Genomic DNA, 25,778 nt, shown 5'->3' with positions numbered 1-25,778 from the left:
ATATATAAACAAAGTTGATTAAACAATGGCTTATACAAACGAGATCAAATGAGCGCTCATGATGTATGTTTTACATAATCATATAATATACACACACGAATATCTCATGTATGACCTTAATTTGTTTCTAATGATTAATTCTAGGTTTTCTCAATTAGAAACTTGTTTTTGGTGAACAAACGAAACCTTAAACAATCTATTTTTTTTTTCATATTGTTATTGCATTAAATCCTTTTCTTATGGTTGACATTTTACATTGACTTAGTCATTATTATTGTTAATTATTTAAGAAAAATTGCTAATTAAATAATTACATGGCGTTCAGAACAATTGTGTCGCGGACATTGCATACTGAAGTTGAGCTTATAATATATTGGGTCAAACACCTAAGAAAGTGATATTTTGCTTGCTCCTTTTAATTACAAATACATAATCGAATTCTGAATGTAAATTTTAACATTAGAAAACGAAATCGTTAATAATTCTCAAAATGTCAACTGCTTAAAAAAAATTGGAGTTGCATAGTCTCTATCTCTCGTATACTAATTCCTATGCTATAGCAAATGATGAAAATAATCTCCAAAAACATGGTCATGATATTCTCAAAATTGTTTTCAATATATAATAATATAAGTACCCTAGCTAAATTTTCCTAAGAAAGTCAAAAGTAATGTGCATGCACTTAACGATTATTCCAAATTAATATTATGATTTTTTTTAGATATTAGAAAGAAAAAAAAAAATCAATAGTGGCACTGATTTTTATATTTGGCACGAGCGATTTCTATTGAGCTATCAAAATTTGGCACCGCCCCCGCTCCATTTGTTCAACTGTCGTCTTAATTTTTTATTCTTTTTTTTTTTTGTTACAAACAAATGACTTGTACATATAAAATTATTAAATTAAAATTAGCCCCTGAACTTTTCAGAATTTGCTGAGTATAACCTCTATATTAGTCTAGGTACTGCGATAAACTTCTAATTGGCATGTGTTAATGAGTAAAAAAACTAGCTCAAAATTTGAGAATTTACAAATACTTATAAGAAGAATATTGTTTATATATAATATATCTAATTGATGTACTTTATGATATTCATATTGCGTTATAATTGAACATTTGGAGCTTAAGGTTTGTATTTTGTTACAATGAATATCTACAGATGGGTCAATATCGAAACTAAAATTTAGCTCAAATATCATATGAAAAATGTGGGTCTAAACTCATATTGAAAAACTAATTCAATTGTAATTGTGAAGTATTGTCGAACACTTATATATATAAAAACACGTTGTTTAGATACTCAATATACGTGAGACAACTTTCTAATGTACTAGCTCTTGCAAGTAACTCTCTAATGTACCAACATATTAGACGATAATTCTGAATATCAAACTTGGATCATTATGAGCCATAGGTGTAAAAAAAAAAGTTTAAGGTCGAATGCAAAAATTCCCAAAAGTTTAGGGTCGGTGTAGAAAAATCCATATATATATAATAAAAAATAAAAAATATTAAAAACAACAGGTCCACAAAGTAATAGTTTGTAAAGCCGACAAAACGAGCTAGCAAGTTGGTAATGGCAAACATGACTTTTTTATGCACATCTTTTTATCACAAAAATCTAGCAACCCGCTTTGTTTTGGCAGAGAATATATATATAGTCGTAATATATAAAACTACATATATAAATCTATGTCCATATATTCAATTTCGAGCCTTTCCCTTTTTTTTTCTTCTCAACTTTCGGCGAACGAAAAAGATTCTAAAGCAAATGTAGTCTAGGGTGGGTCAGTTTGTATGCTTGATTGTTAACTCACGTAATGCACGCATTTCTCTAATCAATCACCACCTCACTTTTTACCCGTAATAATATTTAAGTTTTCTTTCCTTTGATTCTCGAATAATTTGTGTATCGCCCTCCCAAATTATTTATTCCCTTTCTAGAAAGTATAACACCACAGTATATGACCGCCATTGGATGTTGTCCGTATATTACTTTTAGTTTTAGGACATGATTTTAGTATAATAAAATATTTAAATTTAGAAAGAAAAAAAATCGTTAATTTTTCTCAAAATACAACAGAATTATTATGATACCGTATGGAAGCATAAATATTTTTACATGATGGCATGAAAATGATACATGATTACTTAATACACACACAAAAAAAAAAAAAAAAAAAAAAAAAAAAAGAAGAAGAAGAGAAGAGTACCATGTTACGTCTTTAAAATCAAACGGACCAAATTGACACATCGTCTCTTCCGTAACTAAGGAGGGATACCATTTACAAAATATATATGTTTTAGATTTACAAATGGTTATTATTAATAATATAAATAAATAAACACTCTTTTTATTAGGACCCGTTAAATCTCAAAAAGCAAATGAAGAGGCGATGTGACGAATCATGCGATATGTAAAAAAATTCATTAATTATTGTCTAATGTACAAGAAATGTCAAATTGATTGGCTATTATGATTCCGACTGTGCCGAGGATCATGCGTCGATGATTCCAAAATTTATGGTGAACTATTTGAAAAAGTAAAAAAAAATATTGTCTTCGTAATATCTTTTAAGGTGTTCTAACAAGTTATGAAACAACTTAGTAGTTTATCTGATTTGGCAAATTAAAATAAATTGTAAGTAACGAGACAAGAAGTTGGTAACTCAGGTAGACCAATCGTGTCTATTTTTGGAGGGTTGGTACTCATAATGGAAATAGAACTTCACTAGACGGTAGAATTATAATTACAACAATAGACAATCATAGACGATCATCTTCCAGGTTTCCTAAAGTTCAAGATTACCCCAGTGCTTTCTAACTCAGGCTCCTCATATGTTTGAGCTCCTCTCACCTTCTCTATACATTCCCCAAGTGTTTGAACAACGCTTATAATAATGTGTGTTTTACAATACTAAAAAATACTCAAAATCAACTTTGTAAACAAGCTCCAACAAAAGCTGTTAAGAACGACAGAGTAAAAATGCACACCAATGACAAAGTTTTCGATGATGACGACTCTCACAATACTTAAGTGTGTAACCCTATCAAAGAGGGTAAACATTCATATATATATGATACATTTTCAATTGTGTGTTCTTGGCTATAGTTTTTCAATGCACGTGGTGAAACCTCATTAGACGATCAGAAAAAGTGCGGAAGCAAATCAGACAAAAAGGTAGACCGCATAAATTCCACAAAACGTATCCTGACATGGAAAGTGAACTTAATGCCACGATCAGATGTTCCCAACATCTCTTAGAACAACAGGTTTTGCCAATACAAATACAACCAATACCAAGTAACAACACATTTTTTGACGGGTCAGGAACAAAAATAAAACATGTGGTATGGGATTCGCATGAGGATTGTGTCAACTTGACCAAAGTACTACTTGCTCATTTTGATGTAATAGAAAATACTTGCTCATTTGTTCATGACGCAAGTGTTCCTCCAACATATCTTGATACATCTTTGAGGAAAACAAACTACATCTCACAGTTTTCTAATTTAATTATATTTTCCTAAATAATATATGGTATGTATAATTATTGTTGGATTTCATCTAACAATACATACGTGCCACAGAAAAATAATACAACAAAACCTTACGTTGGCCCTTATAAAAACAAACGCACAAACTAATAAAGAAAACAAAAAAAAAAACAATTGGTGGGTTTTTAATTCTATATTATATTTATTCATATTATTGTCTGACACGTCACACGATCCTGGTTGTTTATTTGGTGGTGAAAATCGTGACTCTCTCTCTCTCTCCTGATTTACCGGTATTTCCGTTAACATCCCCATTTTCTCTCTCTAAAATCATTAAGATCACCCGAATCAAAATCAAATACAAAGAGCACAAATCTTTTTTCCCTCTGCAAAATAGAATTATATATAAACAAAGAAAAGTAAAATATATTCGCAAAAGGCTTTTTCTTTCTTTCTCATTAAAAACAGAGATTATTTTCATCTTCAGTCTGAGTGTATATATACCATACACATACACTCATATATCACACATATGTAGGAAGAGATACGATATTCAAGAGATAATTATGAGAAAAGAAAGAAGAACGACGACGATGAAAGGAAGGATTTCTCGAATCGGAAGCTACGCGATATCGTCGGCCATTAGAGACCAAGAACAGCCTTGCATTACTTGCACAACTTTCAACATTCTAGCCCCAATTTACAAACGCCTCAACCACGAGGTATAATATTAATTCGTTTTAAAAATTTCCTTTATAATCTGCTCTCTAATTCAATTTAATTCATAATCGTCTCGCGCTATTCAGGATCCGAGTTGCAGAGAGAGCGATTTCAGAGCGTTTTGGATGACGAGAAACCAGAGCATATTGGATCGGCTTTTGTACGAGAGATCTTCAATTATTTGCCTTCAGGTTTGTCTTCATTCTGGTATTGATTTTGCTACAGTGTAAGAATAATGACAAATAATAAGTTTGGAATTAAATATATAAAAAACCAGGAATTCTGGGTAGGGAATGAAGAGCTTGTGAAGATATACGAGAACAGACTTGGCTCTGCAGGCTATCAGAGTTTCAAGCTTGGCCGTACAAACAACCGTGGTGACGGTATGGTCTTTCTCTCTTTCATTAATCGTAAATTTAAATTTTATTTTTTTAAATGCAAAATACCTAAAGTTAGAAAGCGGTTGCACAATAAATAACCATAAGAAAAATATATATATTTTTTGGTTGTTTTAAACTTCTCCTAATGATTTTGGGTTTAAATAGTAGTACGACAAATAATAACTGTTTTTGGGTTTAAATTAGGAGTTCTTGCAAAACACTGGTAAAAAAAAAAAAAAAAAAAAAAAAAACAAGTGTCACAACTCACACCAAACTCATGAATCAAAATCTGATTACTATGAATTTATAATCTTAAATCTACTTTCTTTCTTTTTTAAATGCAAAACACCTAAACTTAGAAAAAGGTTATAGAGGAAATATCAACAAAAAAAGGCTTAAAATTCTTTTTTATGCTCATAATTCTTTTGTCTTCCCTTGTTATGTGTGTTGACAAACACTTGAACAAATTGGTGACTCAAAATTTGATTATTATAATTTGAATAATAATAATAAAAAAAAACAGGTCTATTAACGGCGGTTCGAAAGGACTGTTTCAAAGTGGTGAACTCTAGAGAGTTGCTATTCAACGACTGTGGCGATCGAGTGGCTCAGCTCTTACACGCTGAATTGCTCGCTCCCACATTTTCGCAAGAAGACGATTCTCGACAAGAAATTCTAATAGTCAACACTCACTTGGTCTTCCCTCATGACTCAACTTTGTGTCTAGTCAGATTGAATCAGGTAACATTTACATATCAAAAATGATTTTCATCAGTGCAACGATGCACCGAGCCCAACTAAATTGCAACGCCGAAAAATATTCACATAAATAAAATAAAAATTATGTATGCATAATCTTCTTTTCCTTGTACTCTATGAAATGATCATTGCTTTTTGTGTGTTAATGCTATAGGTCTACAAAATCTTGCAAGGCGTTGAATCATTTCAGAAGGAAAACAACCTCAATCCCATGCCTATCATCCTCTGCGGGTAAGGGAAAAAAAAGACTTTGAATCGCTTGTTTTTCTGTTTCAGATCTTCGAGTTGCTTATATATTTATTTAAATTTATATATTCTATAGTGATTGGAATGGAAGCAAAAGCGGACATGTTTACAAGTTCCTTAGGTCACAAGGCTTCATGTCGTCTTATGACACGGCTCATCAGTACACCGATGCAGATGCTCACAAGGTTGGTTCGCAAAACAAATTTTTTTTTTTATTGATAAACGTCATTTTTCTTTAAATGTTCGTATTTGAAATAAATTTCTTTTTTTTTAAAAAAAAGTGGGTTAGTCATCGGAACCATCGCGGGAACGTTTGTGGGGTCGATTTCATTTGGCTTCTCAATCCCAACGGCTATAAGAAACTCCTTAAGACTAGTTGGACCGAAGCAGTCTTTGGCATGTTTAAGGTCAGTTTGATTATGTTACATTTTGTTTTATTTCTCTCTTCAAAATGTTTCAAGTATTCATTTGTGTTTGTTTTCTTTTCAGTATCTACTCCACCGAGCTTCGCTGACAGAGCACGACGCGTTCGCGTTTCTCAAGGCTGATTCCGACGATGATTGCATTACTTACTCTGGCTTTTGCGAAGCGCTTCGACAGGTACGTAGAAATATATATCGCCGTTCTAGAATAAAGTATATTAAATCACACTAAAACTAAATAAGCTTTGGTATTTGTTTGATTTCCAAAGCTGAATTTGATTGGACACTGCTATGGACTAAGCAATGAAGAGACAAAGGACCTGTGGGATCAAGCTGATTTAGACAGCAACGGAGTCGTTGATTTCAAAGAATTTCAGGTAAAAAAGAAAACGTCCATGAACTATTTATTATGTTGGTGAGTGACATTCTAGTTGTTATTGACATAGTTGGTCAGAGACCAAGTTGTTCGGGTGTTGAATTTCATAGAAATGGATCAAGAACCAAGATGTCACAAATATACTAGAATAGTTCAGAGTCTATTTGCGCTAAGACCAAATTTAAAATTATGAAGTTATTAACTAATTGGTCGGGTTTTATGCGTGACATGGCAGGAGCGAATATGGAACCGGATGGGGCGGGAAAAAGGGGACGATGTAATTGCAAATGAAGAAGGAAGTTTGAAGAAAGAGAGAACGGGTTTTAGCGTAAAAAACGCCGTTCTTTTCCCTCCGGAGGCAGAGAAAGGAAGATGGCCCGACGATTACTCTCTCTCCGACCACGCACGACTCACTGTCGTTTTCTCTCCCATTCGAATGCCCTGTTTTCAGTTGACTTCTTGACCAAGCAACAAGGTCTCGGATTTTTGTAGGTTTGTAAATACTGGGTTTTAATTAAGCCTGTGAAAGAAAAAAGAAAAAAAGAAAAGGCCATCATCATCATCACATATTTTTTGGGGGTGGGATTTTGTGATGTCCAAGTCCAAGAACTCTTTGTTACTAATTAATACATTCAAGTCAATACAAAATTACTTCTCTTCAGGTTTGCTCATGATTTTTCCTAACTTGTGCTTTACGTAATTGCCTCTTCAGTGAAACACTCTGGTGTGTGCTAGTTTATGCAAGAATGCATTAAATAAGTTTGTTTCATAGGCTTGATTATATATATGAAAAAGAACATTAATAAAAAGCTCTAGTTGTTTTGTGGAAAGGAAAAGAGAGGTTTTGAGCTTTGAACTTTATGGCACCTTTGGTTTAAAAATTAAGAGGATGTTTGTTCTCTTGATGCTGAAAGTTTGAGGTTTTAAGCTTTGAACTTTATGTCACTTTGTTCTAAAATTTAATGTTTTATTTTAGAAAGGTTTCATTTAAAAAAAAAATTGAGATATCTATGAGAATTTGGAGCTTGATAGAGATGAGATATTTTGGTTAGAAAGTATAAAGAGATATAAGTAATAAACTATTTCTATTAAAAACGAACTATATCCAAAATCTGTATTGGAAAAGGTGGGTATATAATAAACTCATAGATTACTTTTGCCTTGAGATAGAGAAACCCATTAGCTCTCTACCATGGTCCATGGATGATCATTGAAATCCTTTACTATTTTCCATTTCTTTAATCATCTAAATTTAAAGAGTTGGGTTGTTTGTTTCCGCAACTACAGCAAAAATAATTTCTAGCTTGTTACCTATTAAACAATGAAAAGAAAAAGTTGAGTTTTTTGGTTATATTTTAAAGTACATTTTCTTAGTGGATTAAGATCTGAACTTCTTTGCTAATAGCTTCTAGATTGACACGAAAATAAAATAGGACCATGATATGAAGTTTGAAAACGGTTTAAATTTTCACTTTTATAATGCCACAATTCCACATATCCCAATCCAATATAAGAGAATCTTTTTTGGTGATTCATGTGTTCTCTTTTTTTCCACAGCACTATGTCTTGCTCGCGCTATTGTCTATGATAGAGCTCAAACAAAGTAGACCCCACTTAACGTTATAATTGGACATATAGTCAATTGAATTTTTATCCGAGAAAATAATGAATAATTAAATATATGTAATAAATCAGAGGGGGGTGTTTCAATTTTCGCGTACAAGGTGGTTGATCGATCATAGTTATTGAAGAACATAGTATTTTAATTTAGATGATTGGTCGGTGAGTTGATGTATAGCAATATTGCTTGTCAATGAATTCAATCACACAAATTCTAAGAAGAAAAAAAAAACTAAAACATTTACCATCAGAAAAAAAAAATCCTAGGATGGAAATGCCGAAAATAATTTTATAAACAAATTAACTTAAAAATATTTTAACTAAAGATCAATGATGATAAAATACTACTACAAATCAGTCCTCCATAGACTAATTTAACGTTTATTGAACAAATTTATTGGTAGAAATTTTTCCTAATATACATACATTCAACTTTTTTTTAATTAAAAGAAGCTTAACCAGCACAATTTGGAGGCTTAACGCTACAAAACAAAATATTTCCAAATTGCGAATCACGGATCATTTTCTAACAAATCACGTAAAAATTTAGATTGCCTACTACGAAGCATTTGATTACCATCGAAATATTTAAAAGAAACATGAGTTTTTCTTTTCAACTACCAATTAACACGAGAAATATCGAAGGAAATGTTGTGAACATTGCAAACTTTAATTGAAGTACAAGCTTCTCAAAAGTGGGGAAAATATGAAGGAATAATAGGTTTTTTTTTACTCTATCATGACATTTTTATTTTCCTTCCTTTTTCGGTAAATGTTACGCTACGCGTCGTAAACAAAAAATTCATTCAATTCGAATTCTCACTTACTTTTGACTTATATCACGCTTACATGTCGCGATTCCATTATTTCCATGTCATCTTATGACGCCCTTCGATTTAATTAACAAATTTAAGGAAATGAAATTTATCAAGTTCACAGTTGCAACGAAAATGCGACTAGCAGAAAACAACACATTCCTCAACCGTCTTTATCAGAAGAAAAAGAAACATACTATATCTATATCAACATATGTAATCAAAATATCATTTCCTTTTCCAGCTAGATTAAATAAATGTATATTAATATACTAAGGGGATTTGTAAAATTATCTCAAACCAACGTCCACTATTTTTCTTTCCTTCGCCTAGAAGGCTTTAGGATTGCACACAGAAACCACTTACCCAATCAAACAATATATTTTACGAGTCAAACCCAATTTTTATTTTATATTTATGTACATGATATATATCGCAGCTAAAAAAATAATAAAAATGTAAAGTGTTTTGTAATGTGAATTTAGGAAGGACCATAGAACTTGCTGCCAAGATTCATGCAACTTCATAGTTCGTTATACTGTGTTGCAAACTGCGGGGCCCACAAACATTCAGCTGACGATTCTGAACACGTGTCGATAATTCATTGGCTTGCCACATCAACTGCTGATTCATAGTCTACTTTGAAGTTGAACGACATCTCGTTTATACCCCTGTGGCTCTACAAGTGTACAACACGATCACACATAGCCAGTGGCACATCTCCGTAAATAAGATTAAAAACGAGGGCCAAGCAATAACGCGGTTAAACCACGGGATTAAAAAAACGCGGATTCAAGTCCTCGTCTTTCAGACATAAAAATAACTCGCTCTCCCAACTCAGCTCTCAACTCACAACTCTTTGGTTGATCTGACTCGCTCTCTTCTTTTTTTCACTTTCTCTGTCAAGCGCTTCAACAGAAGTTTTTTATACAAAAAAAAAAAAGTAAAATCCATGGAAGAAAATCAAAGCACGTAATCGAACTAAAACTTTACCTCATCGTTAATACATCTAGACAAAGAAGAAAGATCTCTCTGTCTGTGTTTCAATTTTCTGAGGAAGAGGAAGATTCTCTGGTTGTAGTTGGTGGAGATGGCAGTGGGTGAAACGACGGTTATGTCCCTGAGCTCTCTGCCTCTAGGGTTTCGATTCAGACCTACGGACGAAGAGCTCGTGAATTACTACCTGAGGTACAAGATCAATGGCGGAGAAGAACACGTCTCTGTCATCCGCGAAATCGATGTCTGCAAATGGGAGCCTTGGGATATGCCTGGTAATTTAGCCCTTTTTTTTTTTCTAATTACTAAATTTAGCTGATGATACAGACGAAATTCGTGATATTTTCAATCGAATGAATGAACAAATTCGGATTACGGAAATGGCATTATTGAGTATGTAGGTTTTAGGTTTAGTGACTGTGGTGTTGTTATTGATTGACTCAGATTTATCGAGGATTCCGACGAGGGACCCGGAGTGGTTCTTTTTCTGCCCTCAGGACCGGAAGTATCCGAACGGGAATAGATTGAACCGCGCTACGAGCAAAGGGTATTGGAAAGCGACCGGAAAAGATCGGAAGATTAAGTCTGGAGCGAAAGAGATTGGGCAGAAAAAGACGCTGGTGTTCTACACCGGGCGTGCCCCGAAAGGGACGAGGACTTTTTGGGTAATGCACGAGTATCGCTCCACTCTCAAGGAGCTCGACGGCACTAACCCCGGCCAGGTTTGTCTCCTTATTTATCGACTGAGAGCTCGTTTTTAAATCAAGCAATTGAATGTGGTAGTTCGGGTGTAGATTGAAGAAATGTGTTAATTTGGGGTTTTAAAATTTTGTCTCTTTTTGAAATGTTTCTGTTTTTTGCCAGTTTTTTGTTGTGTTTCTTGTGCATTTTGTTTGTATAAACGTGTTCGAGTGTTGTTCTGTTTTTTATGCGTATTGTTTGTCGATCCATGTAGAGAGGAGTAAATGTATTAACTTGGGGTTTGGCAATATAGACATTTTGAAATGTTACAGTCTCAAGTTACTAAAGAGTAGTGTTTCTTATGCATTTTGTTCGTCAAAATGCGTACAGAAGAAGAAATGTATGATTTTGGGGTTTGGAATCTTATGGTTTTAAGCGCTTTTAGTGTTGTTGCTGTAAGATATGTGTCATTTTGGGGTTTGGAAATCTAGTCATTTCGAAACTTTGTTGCAGTCAAGCTTTTCACGAGAGTTGTGTTGCTTGTGCAATTTGTTTTGTATAAATCTGTACACAAGAAGAAGAAATGAATTAATCGCGGGTTTCGAATTTCAGTCTTTTCTGTGTTGTGTTTCTTATAGCGTTGTGTTTGCTTGTTTGTGTACAGAACCCGTTTGTGCTTTGCCGGTTGTTCAAGAAACACGACGAGACTGTCGAAGGTTGGAACTGCGAAGACGAGGCGTCGCCGAACATGAAGTCTTGCGTTGAAGACACAAAGTCCGATCTCGAAACTACTCTTGGTCCGCAGTCGATTGAGAAGCCCGCCGAAAAGTCATCTCCGAAGAGCGAATGTTTTGCGGCCGAAACTCCCGAGGAGATCTCTTCCAAAGCCGTACCTCTTCTTGTTCAAACAACAACCACTGAGGTACATAAAGTCACACCTTAGCTATATATAGTTATCTGGTACTTTAAGCTTTCACACGACATTGGCTGTTATAAATTGATGATGATAAGGCAATAAAATACAAAAAACAAGAACACGCTTCTATGTGGAAAATTGAAATCATGAAAGAAAAAAAATATCAGGGCCAGAGGAGAGGACTTCACTATACTAAAGGTTGTCATTGATCCGAGAGTACATAAACAACCAAACGGGAAGTGAAAAAACCTTAAGGTGATATTTCGGAAATTTAAAAGGTCTGTACATAGTGTAGTGGTGCCTATATCGGGATCGGGACAAATATTCTTGAGAAAATCAGATTTGCCGCACCGCTGATTTTTTTGGGCATGATCAAATCCTTTCGGGTCACCAAACTCTAACAGTTTCATAACTGAAAATAAAAAATAAAATAAAAAACAAGAAGGTTTTGCAGTTACTAGTTCATCGTAGAATGGTAAACTATGGCTATCTTGCTATAGTTTTTTTTCTTTCTTTTTTTTTTTTTTAATTTTTTTTTATTCTCGTTTGGGCAAATTAATAAGTTATGGGGTAATTCAGGATGATTTGCAGCTAGAGGAGGACTTGAAAATGTTCTACGCTCCAACGCCAGAGCCGCTCGACTGCAAGATATTTTCGCCGATGCAACCAGAACTGGCTTCGTCTTCCGCGTATTTCCCAGCTTCCAACAACAGACAACAAAACAGTGTGCCAATGCAATACGGGACCAATGAATCGGAGAACGTGATCACTCAGTTCATGAACTCCGTTCTCAACAACCCCGATGAGATGGAAGCTTTTTTCTCTCGTGATCTTCTGGACCCTGATTGCAAGGCATCGGATGAGGTAAAGGTGAGATCAAATGAATTCGTACACCAAGACAATGGTTATTTTTTTCTTTTTACTCATGTTGAACAATCTTTGTGCAGTTTGAGATGGAAGTTCCGACACTGACAGACCACGACACCGCTTGTTCCGTTCCCGGCGATTCTCACATCAAATATGCTTTTCCATCGCATCATGCAGAAACGAGCAACGAATTGAACTCGATTTGGGATCCAGAAGGTGATGGGGTGGGAATCCGAATAAGAGCCCGTGGGCCACGGAATCATCTAGTGAACGACGATGAAACCGGTGTACCTCTTTTCATGAAGGAACAAGGAAGTGCGCTGAGAAGAATACGGTTGCAGCAAAAGCTGCAAATTAGCTGCAGCATCAAGCCCGTTGAGTCACATCATTACGGGCTCGAAGTCAAAGAGGACTCGAAATCGGTTGCCACGGAGGTAATTAGCGTTGAAGCTTCGATGATCTTTCATAGAATCTGATAATTTCTCTGTTCCCGAATCTGAGAGAAGCTATTATTGCGTTGGTACTTGCAGAAAGAGATAATTTCTCTACAGAGTGCGGCGAGTTGTGTAAGTGATGAAGAGATTAAAGAACCGGGCGAGATGATGACTTGTTCCGCAAGCAAGAAGGCCGTTTCGAAAGCTTCTTCCCGGTCCGGAAAAAGGCTTATTTCCTTGACATTTAGGGCTGCTATGATTGCAGTCTTGTTCATATGCTTTGCCAGCATCTGGAGAAAAGTATGATTTCTTTGGAGGAGAATCTTGACTGTGTAATAAGCTGTTTGTTGGTGCTTAAATTATAGAGTTTTTAGAATATGCTGATGTGTTAGATATTTTGTTAATAACTATTATGACCCCGTGTATATATTGCATTATAATAGCTGGTGGGACTGACTGCTCTTTTGTTTACGTAGCAGCTTTCCTATTTCTTTTTCTTTATCTTTTTTCCCTTTTCTAGGAGGCCTTTTTTTGTTTATTTATACGTTTAATTGCTTGCCTATGACTGTTCTCGATATGAATAAAGCTATTATCTATTGTATTTAACTACGAGTATTCTATTTTCTGTCTCCACAAACTCATATACTTCGCATGTAATTATAAACTATTCTACTCAGATTTAGTAACTTCAATCACAAGACACACGCACAAAAGTAAACACGCAGAAGAGACAGGAATGAAAATGAGTTGCAGTGGGAGAATCACATATACAAGCAAGACAGGCAAGTTTTTCACAGACTCACAAGACAAAAGTAACGCAAAAAGCAGTAAAAGCACATCGGTTTGACCATGGCCGGGGAGTCCGTAGCTTCGACTCGAACCAAAAAGACCGCGAGAACAGTAGGTTTCTATTTATATACTCGACAAAGTAAGCCCTAAAGTCTCTTCGCGCCCTCTCTCGAAATAGAACCAATATCCATTTGCCTCGGGATGAAAGTGTAGTGTTCCGTAAACAAGTAGTTCGGTTTGAGAATCCCAAATGTCATAAAACTACTCTCTCCCCGGCTTCACGCGAACATCGTAGATTGTCATTCTCGGCATGACCAACAAATGGCCTTCCTTGACCAAATTCGGAGTCTTGTAGAGGGACGAAACTTAAGCATTCGCATAATTCTCACGCCTTCCCAAACCCGCCGGGCGAAATAATCTAACGAGAATGAGCCCCGGTTTGTGGTAAATATAAACAGCTTCGAGTCTTCGACGTAAAAGTAGTGCACTTTCACGGATCTTTCTCCGAGTCTAGCTTCGGATTTGGGGAATTCAACCGCGGGGTTCGAGGAGAATTGACCAATCGTCGACGCTGTGGTCGTAGAGGTTGATGTTATGTCCTTTTTGGCGGTTAGATAGCCGGTGAACACGCAGATATGACGTCCACACCAAGATTGTCGTTATTCCGTCGCGTCCAAGGGCCGATAAATCTATACGCCGCGACTTGTATATCCAACAACAACGTTCATCTAAGCTCGCCTAACATGAAGCGAGTAGAGTTGAGGATCGTAAAGGCCATAAACTTCCTGGAGAGTCGAATGGCGGGAAATAGAGGGTCGAGAGGATCACAGTCTTTCTAGTTCAGATCAACAAAGTAGATATAATACAAGTCCTTCGCTCTTTCCTGGGCATTATTCACAACGATACATACTTCTTCGTTCGCCGCAGATGATGATGATGATGATCCAAGTCCAACCCACCGTTGAAGCCATTTCTTTTACCTCGTGATTTGTGAATCACAAAAAAAAAAATGTAAATATCTGCTTTATGATAAAGATTATTTAAAAATCGGAGATTTGTACCTTGACAATGCCAGAGAGAGAGTTTTAGGGTTTGGGAAAGTTTCATTCTCGGTTTGTTTATATAGACAGAGAGAAATAGGGCTTATTTGGAATGAAATAAGAAAGTTGCTGATTTCCATGGGGGTTCAGTAAATACCGTATTTTTATTTTGATATGATTCCATTTTTGTTGACTGAATTGGCAATCCCCATCGCCGATCATCAACTCACAACCACAAAAAGGGAAAAAAGATTCAAGCTTTGATTTCGATATCGAGCGCTGGTGTTGCGTTCCTGGAATTTCAGTCCGGGGTTCTCTGTGGGAGTAGAAACCACGTGTCGTTTTTAGGAGCAGAGAAACGAAGTGTCGTTTTTAGAAAAGAGAAACGAGGTGTCGTTTGTTAGGGAGTAAAAACGACATGTCGTTTACTGTCGTTCGTCACGGAATAAAAACGACATGTCGTTTTTCAACGTATGAAAACGACATGTCGTTTTTGCAGAGCACAGACACTAAGTTTTCACAGAAACAACATGTCGTTTTTTAAAAGCAGAGAAACGACGGGTCGTTATTAGAGCATAGAAACGACTTGTCGTTCTACAGAGCAAGTTTATTTTTTTAAGCAGAAAAACGACGTGTCATTTTTAAGAACAGAGAAACGACGTGTCGGTTTTTTAGGAGACTTGTAAAAACAACACGGCATTGGGCAGGGCTTTCAGCCACGAGTATAAGTTATGCTAGTAAATATAAATAAATAATTGAAAATTATTCTTTTGTGAAATAAAGTTAACAAAGTAATTTTTTTTTCTTTTCGCATTTACTATGGGGATGGCTATTGATTCAAGTTCAAATTTTTTAAATATCAAGGTATACTAAAAAAAATGATAAACATTCCAAGTTTAAAAAAAAAATTGTCTATATTTACTGATCTTTATTTTGATATTATATTTGATAATTAGCTGGTATTTTGTAAGATGTATGATTTCGAGTCCTTTTTTGTGTGTGTGTTATAATTATGAGAGAATAATGCGCAATATGATTATCAACTCAATAACTAGCAACCTCAGACATTTTTTTTTTCTCCGCCATGTGACTCTAAGTTTACATCATCACAAAATAATGAATATAAGTTTGTTTGATAAGTCGCGGTTCTTACAGCTATACCAGGAAAAGCTTGATTAAAAATAATAATAATAATAATAAAAAAAGAGAAAACTAAGAGAATCCGCTCTCAATTTTTTAGAAACGTGGTATGTCTTCTTTATTCATCAAATCTCTGAGACTCTTTATTGATGCCTCATAGCGCATAAAATGTACTCTTTTTCGGGGTGATAATTTGAAGGGAAAATCATACTACTTGCCATATTGACTTTTCAAACCGTATTCAACAAATATCGACTAAAAATTTATAATACCATAAACTAATTTAAAATCATACACTTTTTTTTTTTTACTCTTTTTAACTGTTTAAAGTTTCATTTCTAAAGATTATTTGCAATTAATTTAAAAAATCAATAGTTCTAGAAGTTTTTCGAAGTGGGTTCTTAAAATGAGCATAAAAGCAGTTATCAATTCATAAAAAATAATAAGTAAAACCGATATTAATCACCATTGGCATCCTTTCATAATAAAGGTAGAGGTAGAAGAATCCGTAGAAAAGAAAGAAGGAAAAAAATTAGATTAAAATGGTAGGATTAAAAATTTGAATAATACTCTCCTTTTATTCTACTTATACAAATACATATATATGTAGCTGCACCGGAATTAGCCACCTACACGAAGAAGACGATTAATATTAGCGATTTTTTAGGGTTTATAAACTTTAAACCGAGAGAATGATTGTTATTATCTGTCCAGAGAGACAAACCTGGATCAACATAGGAAGATAACGAGTTATAAAGCCATTCCTAATTTAATAGTAATCTAAGACATAAGACACTAGCTAAATTGTCGATAGTACAACAGTCGATTTCGGTTAAACAGAGATTGATTAACTCACATTTTGGAGAAGCACACTTGAGCCCCAAGGAATTTACTCTAACTTGTCTAAAACATAAGTCATAATAAAAGCAAGGTAATTAATGAATTCACACTTTGGAGTAGCGCCAAGCAATTTGGTATGATTTATCTAAAATAAAAAAGGAAACTTGTAAAAAAAAATGTATAATGGACAGTACAAAATCTAACAATTAAAAGAGTTGTAGAGACAATGACGCGTCGTTTGTATGAATTGGGCCCATTCGTTACTCGGGCCAACAGAATGATGACGCCGAAAGAAGAAGAGCAAAATAGAGAGCGGGGGTTTTTAATAGGAAATAAAATGAGAGAGAGAGAGAGAGAGAGAGAGAGAGAGAGAGAGAGAGAAGAGAAGAGAAACGGGAAACCCTTATATATTCTAACAAGCTCATTCGCATCGACTCGGAGTCATACTCTGCCTCCATCCGACTCACGTGGAGGTGAGCGACGACGAACAGATTGGCTGAGCGGATTGTCAAGCCTGTGAAGTAGAATATAATCAACTCGTCGAGTCATCGTCAATTTCCCGTCAAAATAACTTCCTATATAATATGTCACACCCATTTTCACTCTCTTCTCCACATACTACCGACTACCTAATTCACTCATACATACGATTTCACGAGCATTATAAGCCAACATGCCGAAGTCCCATAGAATATATTTAATACATGAATATAATTTTTATACATAGTTATTCTTGTTATACAACAAAGTCAATGTTTGAGGTTAAATATGTGTTGACCAATATAACTATAATAACGAGGAGTTATATTGGCCTGCGTGTTGCTACGGGTTTACTAAAAGAGAGTAATACTATTCTGAAATGTTTAAGAGTTATAAGTTGCACTCCATTTACCTCGTATTATAAATAATAATGTCACATTATCATGGAAAGAAAACCAATGCTCATGGTTGAAGGATTAAAAGACTTTTAAAGTTAAAAAACAATAATAGTAAATTATGAATTTTGTAAGTGATGTGTGTAAAATAAATACGAACAATAACACACTTCTTTATATTTTATTTTACACGATAAAGAGGTATATGCAGTTTTGATTAATAGATGTATTTGTAGTCTTTTTGGTTTATACGTATGTTCGAACTTAGCACTAATAAACATAAAACTTATTTATAATTATAAAATTATCATTACAGATAATTTACTCTAGAATATATAATTATGTATTCAACTTATATTTTATGTTTTTAAGAATAAGAATATAATTTTAATAATTACTTTTATGAAATTAATAAAATACTGAAGTGAAAAAATATGAAGGGTTTAATTTTTTTAACTTCATTAGATAAAAACAAATCGGTAGGTGTTATCAATATAAATAAAATGAGATTATAATATTTTTTAGTTTAATTGTTTGATTTGTACAAAGGTCTTCTTTCTGTTTTAATGGCCATACTCTTATTTTTTTTCTTCTTTAATACTCTTATTTCGGTAGCCAATAAATAAATATTAAATATGTTTAACTCATTTAGTCCACTCGATTTTCTCTCGTTCTCAATCATGATGGGTGACATCACCTATATATATTAACAGATGGATCCCACAGATATTTTTTTTAGTTTTATTTATATTTTAATCGTATAACTTCTTTTTTATATCTCTCTCACATTATAATATAGCGGGACCCACAACATTAAAAGAGAAAAAAAAAATGCAACAACCAATGTGATACACTTTGATTGGAGAAGAGTTTCTACAGCGATGTTGTATTCTGTTTAAGTATATATAGAATGAGTAAAAAAAATCAATATTTATTAAGGTAAAGATCACTTTATAAGGCTAAATCTGATGATTATAAGGAAAACGAATAAGTTGTTACTTTATTAAGATTTTTATAATATGTAACAATTAGGAATAATAATTGAGGTTTTGAAAGCAATTATAGTCGTCAAAAGAGATTATTGGTGTTTAGCCTATTTGCTCCGTTTTCACTAATGGGCTCATTAGCCGAGGCCCAAAGAAAGAAAGATTCGGCGAGGGGAGTTTAGGCGCCAAAGTGAATTGCTAAGCGCCAAAACAGATCGAGAAAAAAAGGAAAGTAGACTGAATTGGGAAACAACGAAACGGAAACCAAATCAAGACAGAGTTTTTTTTGTACCGTTGGGAAAGATTTCGATCGGAGATTATATATAGGTTCGCGAGGGAATGAGAGAGAGAAGCAGAAAAATAGGTTTTCTAGAGAGAGACTCTCTCTCTCTCTTGATTTTTGACGATGAAAAATGCTATCTTGTCTCCGAAGCCCTAGCTCGTCCGAAACGAAGGAAACCCTAAAAATTCCGAGGAAATCCATCTCCGGAGAAATGGAGAGATGACGAAGAACAAGGCGGAGCGTGGAATCATCAGATTAGGTAAGATTCTTCTCTTGTTTCTTCAACTTTGTAGGGTTTTCTTTGAGCCTCGATTCTTTGTGTCTAATTAAATTGTTGCTTCTTTCTACCTAATTAATGGAAAGGCTTTTCGGTTTTGAAAGAAAAAAAGGACTCAATTTCAAGAAATTTGATATCTCGTTTGAACTTCAATGAGCGTGTGATGTTTATGCATATATTGTGGTTTTACTCTCTCTTACGACAAATCTTCGACCGAAGCTCAAGTTCTGTACATTGTAAAGAAATTAGGGAAAATTTCTGATGGTTTTGTATTTCTCTTTCATTTTTTATTTTTTCAGGAGATATACTGCGAGACGATATTCGACATCAGCCACAACACGAATCCCACGCTCCTTTGTTGAGTCTCGCTCAGGCGAGGCGAAGAAGAAGTTTGGGATGATTCTCGCTGCCGATCAAGACCGGCTTCTCAGCCTCGTCGACGTGGTAAGAGTGCTTCTCTATTTCCCACGGTTAGGTTTATTCAACATTTTACCTGGGTTTTCTTTGGACCTTGATTATTGTATGTAATTAAATTATTGTTTCCTTTTATCTAGGTCAAAGATCGGAGACGAGCTCTGTGGCTCACTTTTTCTACTAAATCGATGGTTATCGCCGCTGATCAGGAACAGCCTCTCTCTCTCTCTGCGCGAGCACAATCTGAAACATCGATGTATGATGTCAATAACTAACTGGTTGCATTAGTTCTTTAGGGGAAAATAACTCTCATATAATATCCTGCTTTTTTTTTAGTTATATCTATACAAAACTGGTTGATTATCCACTCCCTAGCCGTTTTGGCTGGCTCTAAAAAACTTTGTTAGGTTTTTTTTTTAGAGTTTAGGTTGTTAGGTCGGCCCGTGTGTCTAGACGTTTATTTTTTAGATTCAGTCAAAAAGGTTGGGGGAGCCTAATCAACATATTTTCTTATGAAACTATATGTATTAATATACTTTTTTTTTTCTGTAATTATATGTATTTTTAATTTTCCCAAAATAATTTCTACAAGTAATTGAATTAATGAGTTTAGTATTGGGCATATTATATTGTGCCCCATAATTTCTCGTACAATTACTAATACTTGATTTCTTTGACGAGGTATATGGAGGAACATTTGTCCGAACTGACAGAGAAGAGTCGACTATAGAGCTCAGAAGAAGGAGAAGAAGAAAAATAGAAAGATGATTCTATTTAGAGAGTCTCGCCAAGTTGTTTCCTGACCAAGATCAGCCTCTGCTTTTGACCGGAAAGTCCCTCATATCACCTTATATTTCTCAAGGTTAGGTTTCTTCAATTTTTTTATCTAGGTTTTCTTTGCTGATTCTTGTGTCTAAATGAGTTATTTTCTTAAGGCTTTTAAGAGGTTATCGCAATGGGCCTCTGTCGACGAGAATGCTTGTGAGCCAAAGAGAAGCAGAGATTTGGATTGCAAGGTTTGTGTTCAGAGATGGTTTGGTTTTCTGTTTTCTTTTCCTGTGCTTTGTTTGTGTTCATTCTTATTTGATTTCTCATCATTATTGGAACATATTCACATTGTGCAAAGCGGAGTTGTGAAGCCATTGCTTGCGATGCTTCAGTCTTCAGATTCAAAAACTGAAGAAGATTTTCGAATCCATACACGGCTCTGCTCCAAATATCGCATTCACGGACTCATCTAGCATTCAAGAAAGCTCCACGACCACTGAATTGACCACGACCAAATCCCCAATCGTAAGCTCTCTCTCTCTCTCCTGTAAATAGAGTTTGTTTCACTGAAATAACTTCTCTTTTTTTGTTTTTTTACCAACTTTTATGTCTTGTCAGATAGTGGCCACCCATCAATTAAAAATTGTTGACGTGTCCGTAGCATTTGTCAAGCGTTCACTGTTTCTGACGTCCCTGTGAGCTACTGCAGTAAAAAAAAATGAGACGAGTGTCTTTAACCATGTTTTTATTTCGTGTTTTAAAAGTGGCAAGTATGATCTCCTTGTTTTCGAGTAAGCTCGTTGCTTTCTAAATAATGATCAACTTTTTTAGGTATTGGAGTTGCTTGAAATAATTTAATTTAAGTCGCCGGAGACCAATACGAAGCTTTCAGGTTATGTCTAACGGGGAAACTAGTTTTGCGGTATAGTATAATTTGTACCCTTTACGAGCTGTGATATTTATTCTATATTGCTTTTGTGATGGATTTTCTTGCTGATATTCTGATTTGTTTTGTAATATTTTCAGAAAAAAGTGACAGGGACTGATTAGTGAAATCATGTCATGGGTCTCTCCAACACTTCAAGAAGCCACAGATAGTCATAGGTATGTACGACACTTCAATGAGCTGATTTTTTTTCTTCTGAATATTGATAAAATATTTTAGGTATTGGAGCTGCTTGAAGTCATGGTCTTGTGGAACATTGCAAACAGAAAATTGACCTTTGACAAGGTAATTTCAACATCCTATCTTTACCCTCAGAAATACAATGTTGTTTGGCGGCTGTCAGTGAGTAATGATGATAATTGGTATTGCTAGATAAGAGGAGTTCCTTTTAAAGCAAGTACTGACATGTGTGGTTTTGTTAACAATCATGATAATTACATGAGCTGTGTCATAGCTGTTTTAACATTCATAGTTTCTCTTCTTTTTGCAGTGCTTTGGTCACTGAGCAATACCAGCAACAGAGCCGAAGAAGCATCAATGGACCGGGCTAGGCTCGGGAAAAGGGTAGGGGGACCGGACCTGGTCCCGGGACCAGATTACTAACCAATGTCTTCACTAACCACTAACTCTACTAACCAATAACTTCACTAACCACTAACTCTACTAACCAATAACTTTACTAACTACTAACTTACTAACATGCTAATTCACTACCTTTTTGCCAATAGTTTTTAGTTTTGCTAGAATTTTAAGATCGTCTCTCTTCCCGGGGGAGAGATGGAGTTTGGTAGTATAGAATTTTAAGCTCGTCTCTCTTCCCGGGGGAGAGATGGAGTTTGGTAGTATAGCATTTTAAGCTCGTCTCTCTTCCCGGGGTAGAGATCGAGTTTCGTAGCATAGAATTTGTAAGCTTGTTTCTCTTCCCGGGGTAGAGATCGAGTTTCGTAGCTTAGAATTTGTAAGCTCGTTTCTCTTCCCGAGGGAGAGATCGAGTTTGGTAGTGTAGAATTTGTAAGCTCGTCCCTCTTCCTGGGGTAGTGTAGAAGGATGGAGTTTGATAATATTAGTAGTGCCCTTGTTAGTATAGAATCAGAATATGTGATGTGCATAACAATCGTGTACAAAATTGTGCACTGTTATTCTATTTTTCTTTGCATGTGATGTGCCATATACAACTATTTGTTGCAGGTATAGTAGGCTACGACTGTTTGCCTCGATTTTTTTTTTGTTGCTGTTGCAGGTATCGCACTAGTTTTTCCAGGTACGCCACTTTTTGATCTCTTACACCCTTTTAGATTTTGTATGAATAAAGAATATTTCTATCATTCTAGCTTAATATGTTTGTTTACTTGCAAAAGGAAATATGTTTGTTTTGACGCAAGTTTTCGAGGTACTTCTTTTTCAGCTTAATTATGTTACTTCCTCAATACAATAAATTCTTAGAAGGGATGTGCACCGCCTTACAGTTTAAATTCAGATTTATTATATGTTCCTTATTTTGATATTATATATATATATATATATATATATATATATATATATATATAGGTTTACAGGAGGTTGTTCGACCAAAACCTGGTTCTAGACGGATGCAAGAAAGATCCATCCATGTTCGGGCCGGGTTTCGTGGCTAACTTACCTAACTTCTGACTTTTTTATTTTATTTTTTTGCTTCAAAAACTCCTAATTTTTAATTAAGTTTTTTTCTTTCACAGGATGCAGTTTTTTGTATGCTTCAAGTGGCCCACTGCTAATGTTAAGTGATGGGAGTCACAAAGACTGGTTTGAAACCATCAAGGTAAGATATTGTTATCAAAGACTGCTAATTGTGTCTTGTCAAAAGCTGATTATTTTTTTCTTTCTTTGAACTACCCCAGATTTATCACAATGCAATTTAAAATATTTCTCCGTTTACCCTAGTTCCATATGGTCGAGTTGGTTCCTTCTTATTTGATTTTTCATCAGATTCACAACTGAGCTTTTTGAACCCATACACGGCTCTGCTCCAGATATCGCATTCATGGACTCTTCTAGCGTTCAAGAAAGCTCCACGACCACTGAATCGGGTACGCGACTTGCTCTTTCCCTAACGTCTCTCCATATATAGTTAGGCTATGCATCTATGCATAGTTTTAATCGGTATTCTCAGCCTTGACCTCCTAATTTAGTTCCTACATTACGTACAAAAGTGAATATAACATTCATATATTTTCTGGTTTTCTAATATTTTCATATATATAAATATAAAAAAATGATTGGTTATCTTCCCCTGGCTGTTTTGATTGACTCTAATTTTTTTTTTTTTTTTTTTTTTAAGTGCCGGCCGGCCAAAATGTTTTAAAAAAAATTTCTTTTCATTTCCGGTCAGTCAAAATACAGGGGAGCATAAGCAACATATGATTTTCAAACAAAACTATATATATGTACAATTTGCAAATAAAACTATATTTTTTTTTTTGCTGGAAGTATGTGTATTGTTATATTCTCCAAAATATTTTCTACCGAAGAATCTAATGTTGGAGATTGGAGTTGAGGATATTGATTAAAACTATGCATAGATGTATTGTCTTCATCTATATTGTATATTGTTTTGGCATTATATTTATAACATATTTTACTCGTGTCTTGTGAATATATGAACTACAATGGCTTGATCCCGAGAGGGTATGTAGGCAGCTCAGTCTTGAGTGCAGCCACACTTGTTTGCTTGCAGATCCATTTCCGGGGTTTGATGAAAAGCCCATTTTCCGAGGGAAGGGTACGGGATTTTCTTCAAGATTTGGGCCGTGGAGGATCGTACCGTAGTCTCACAGAGCGCCGATGTTATGGTAAGTGATTCCCTTTTAATTTCTATTGAAGAGTTGCTTTGTATAAGATGTTTTAGTTAGCATTTTGAGTCTCCTGAAATTTGACTTGTGACCCTTAACATATTTACTTGATCTGTTACCCAGATTGACGAGATTGGATGGGATAATGGTCTTTTAAATGTGTAACCGGAGAAACCCTCTATCGTTTCACTCTTATGAACATAAATGAAAAGGTAGTGAGCAAAACACTAGCATCTGTTGTTTGTTTGTTTTCTTTAAACTATCATTTAGTGTGAAATTAAGGGAAGATGATATTTAGCTTTGATTTGTGTGATTTTTTGCATGGTCAATAATTTTTGTATTTATTTACTCTGCATCTACACTGTAAACCAAGCACTGATGATTAATAATGCTATGCTTTGTCTGCTCTACAGCAATGAAGGCATGCATTCATCAAGAACGTTTCTGGAAGAACTCATTCCAACACCCGTGCTACTCAGTTGCAAGCAAGAAATTAAACAACACTTCCTTTTGTTATGGTAAGTGATTCGTTTGCTATATTCTCAACTTTGATCTCCTAATTAGATACTTTCATGGATTACAAAAGGGAATTAACTTTGATGTAATTTCGAGGTTTATTATTTTTATACATGTATATATATATATATATATATATATATATATATAAAATTGATTAACCTCTCTCTTACTGTTTTGGCTTGTTCTAAAAATTTTTGTCATAGGTTTTTTTTAGTTGGGTAGAGGGTTTATTATCAATATTGTGCATTAATGTATTGTTACTGTGTGTTTACTTTACTTATTCTTTAACATTATCTTACATCAAGGTTCTCACAAATTTTTATTTATCATCCCATTCCTCGAATCTGAACTACAAAGGCTCTTTGACTCGAGTGCAGCCACCCAGTGCACTTCTTTACTTGCAGACACAACAGACAGACTACATGGCATTCCCGTCAGCCATTGTAGAGACAAGCCTCTTTAACTTATGGTGGGAAAACAAGGTTTCCAAAACAAAAAGCTCCGATCTTTTAACTTTTCTAACAATAAAGTTTGAATCTTTGGACTAGGTTCACACAATTGCTGATCGATAATCTAACTTTAGTTGCAGGGTGGTACAACAACTTGTCAGGGGACTTCTTGAAGATGATAGAAATCCCTATATTGAGTACTGCCGAGAAGATGGCAGCTTTTTGAATCCATCCCTATATCGAAATCGGTTGCCACGGAGGTAATTAGAGTTGAAGCTTCAACGATCTTTCATAAAATCTGATAATTTCTATGTTCCCGAATCTGAGAGAAGCTATTATTGCTTCAACGATCTTTCATAAAATCTGATAATTTCTCTGTTCCCGAATCTGAGAGAAGCTATTATTGCTTTGGTACTTACAGAAAGAGATAATTTCTCTACAGAGTGCGGCGAGTTGTGTAAGTGATGAAGAGATTAAAGGACCGGGCGAGATGATGACTTGTTCCGCAAGCAAGAAGGCCGTTTCGAAAGCTTCTTCCCGGTCCGGAAAAAGGCTTATTTCCTTGACTTTTAAGGCTGCTATGATTGCAGTCTTGTTCATATGCTTTGCCAGCATCTGGAGAAAAGTATGATTTCTTTGGAGGAGAATCTTGACTGTGTAATAAGCTGTTTGTTGGTGCTTAAATTATAGAGTTTTTAGAATATGCTGATGTGTTATATGTTTTGTTAATAACTATTATGACCCACGTGTATAGATTGCATTATAATAGCTGGTGGGACTGACTTCTCTTTTGTTTACGTAGCAGTTTTCCTTTTTCTTTTTTCCCTTTTCTGGGAGGCCTTTTTTTGTTTATTTATACGTTTAATTGCTTGCCTATGACTGTTCTCGATAT

General features: G+C 34.9%; 2 protein-coding genes across 3 annotated transcripts; both read left to right on the top strand.

The window, feature by feature from the left end:
• The first annotated feature begins 3,777 nt into the window (after positions 1-3,777).
• Positions 3,778-7,075, top strand: LOC149380504 (Calcium-binding endonuclease/exonuclease/phosphatase family). Its single transcript, XM_089604440.1, has 10 exons — positions 3,778-4,222; positions 4,307-4,411; positions 4,498-4,603; positions 5,124-5,341; positions 5,514-5,590; positions 5,682-5,790; positions 5,887-6,012; positions 6,095-6,205; positions 6,297-6,404; positions 6,639-7,075. The coding sequence occupies exons 1-10, from the start codon at positions 4,067-4,069 to the stop codon at positions 6,864-6,866; spliced, it is 1,344 nt and encodes a 447-aa protein (XP_089460566.1). The 5' UTR covers positions 3,778-4,066; the 3' UTR covers positions 6,867-7,075.
• Positions 7,076-9,651: 2,576 nt separating this feature from the next.
• On the top strand, positions 9,652-13,338 carry LOC149380503 (NAC domain-containing protein 91-like). 2 transcript variants are annotated; one of them, XM_089602690.1, is made up of 6 exons: positions 9,652-10,109; positions 10,279-10,556; positions 11,180-11,437; positions 12,011-12,295; positions 12,379-12,732; positions 12,829-13,338. In XM_089602690.1, the coding sequence occupies exons 1-6, from the start codon at positions 9,929-9,931 to the stop codon at positions 13,036-13,038; spliced, it is 1,566 nt and encodes a 521-aa protein (XP_089458816.1). In that variant the 5' UTR covers positions 9,652-9,928; the 3' UTR covers positions 13,039-13,338. The 2 variants fall into 2 exon arrangements, with proteins under 2 accessions (XP_089458816.1, XP_089458815.1); XM_089602689.1 differs by having other exon boundaries at positions 12,011-12,301.
• The last annotated feature ends 12,440 nt before the right edge of the window (positions 13,339-25,778 follow it).

The sequence above is a fragment of the Urtica dioica genome, chromosome 12 (assembly GCF_054948205.1).
Source record: "Urtica dioica subsp. dioica isolate 48M chromosome 12, U.dioica_male_clone48M_v1_H2, whole genome shotgun sequence".
NCBI classification, from domain to species: Eukaryota; Viridiplantae; Streptophyta; class Magnoliopsida; order Rosales; family Urticaceae; genus Urtica; species Urtica dioica.
Note: the sequence above shows the minus strand (reverse complement) of the source record. Positions and strands in the feature narration are given on the sequence as shown.

What these genes read in the sequence shown, in the direction of transcription:
- LOC149380504 (XM_089604440.1), top strand. Translation starts at nt 4,067, where the DNA reads ATGAGAAAAGAAAGAAGAACGACGACGATGAAAGGAAGGATTTCTCGA. An exon ending in GTCTAGTCAGATTGAATCAG is followed by an intron (nt 5,342 to 5,513) that starts GTAACATTTACA and finishes TTAATGCTATAG; the next exon opens with GTCTACAAAATCTTGCAAGG. An exon ending in CCGATGCAGATGCTCACAAG is followed by an intron (nt 5,791 to 5,886) that starts GTTGGTTCGCAA and finishes TTTAAAAAAAAG; the next exon opens with TGGGTTAGTCATCGGAACCA.
- LOC149380503 (XM_089602689.1), top strand. Translation starts at nt 9,929, where the DNA reads ATGGCAGTGGGTGAAACGACGGTTATGTCCCTGAGCTCTCTGCCTCTA. An exon ending in GGAGCCTTGGGATATGCCTG is followed by an intron (nt 10,110 to 10,278) that starts GTAATTTAGCCC and finishes TGATTGACTCAG; the next exon opens with ATTTATCGAGGATTCCGACG. An exon ending in AGGCATCGGATGAGGTAAAG is followed by an intron (nt 12,302 to 12,378) that starts GTGAGATCAAAT and finishes ATCTTTGTGCAG; the next exon opens with TTTGAGATGGAAGTTCCGAC.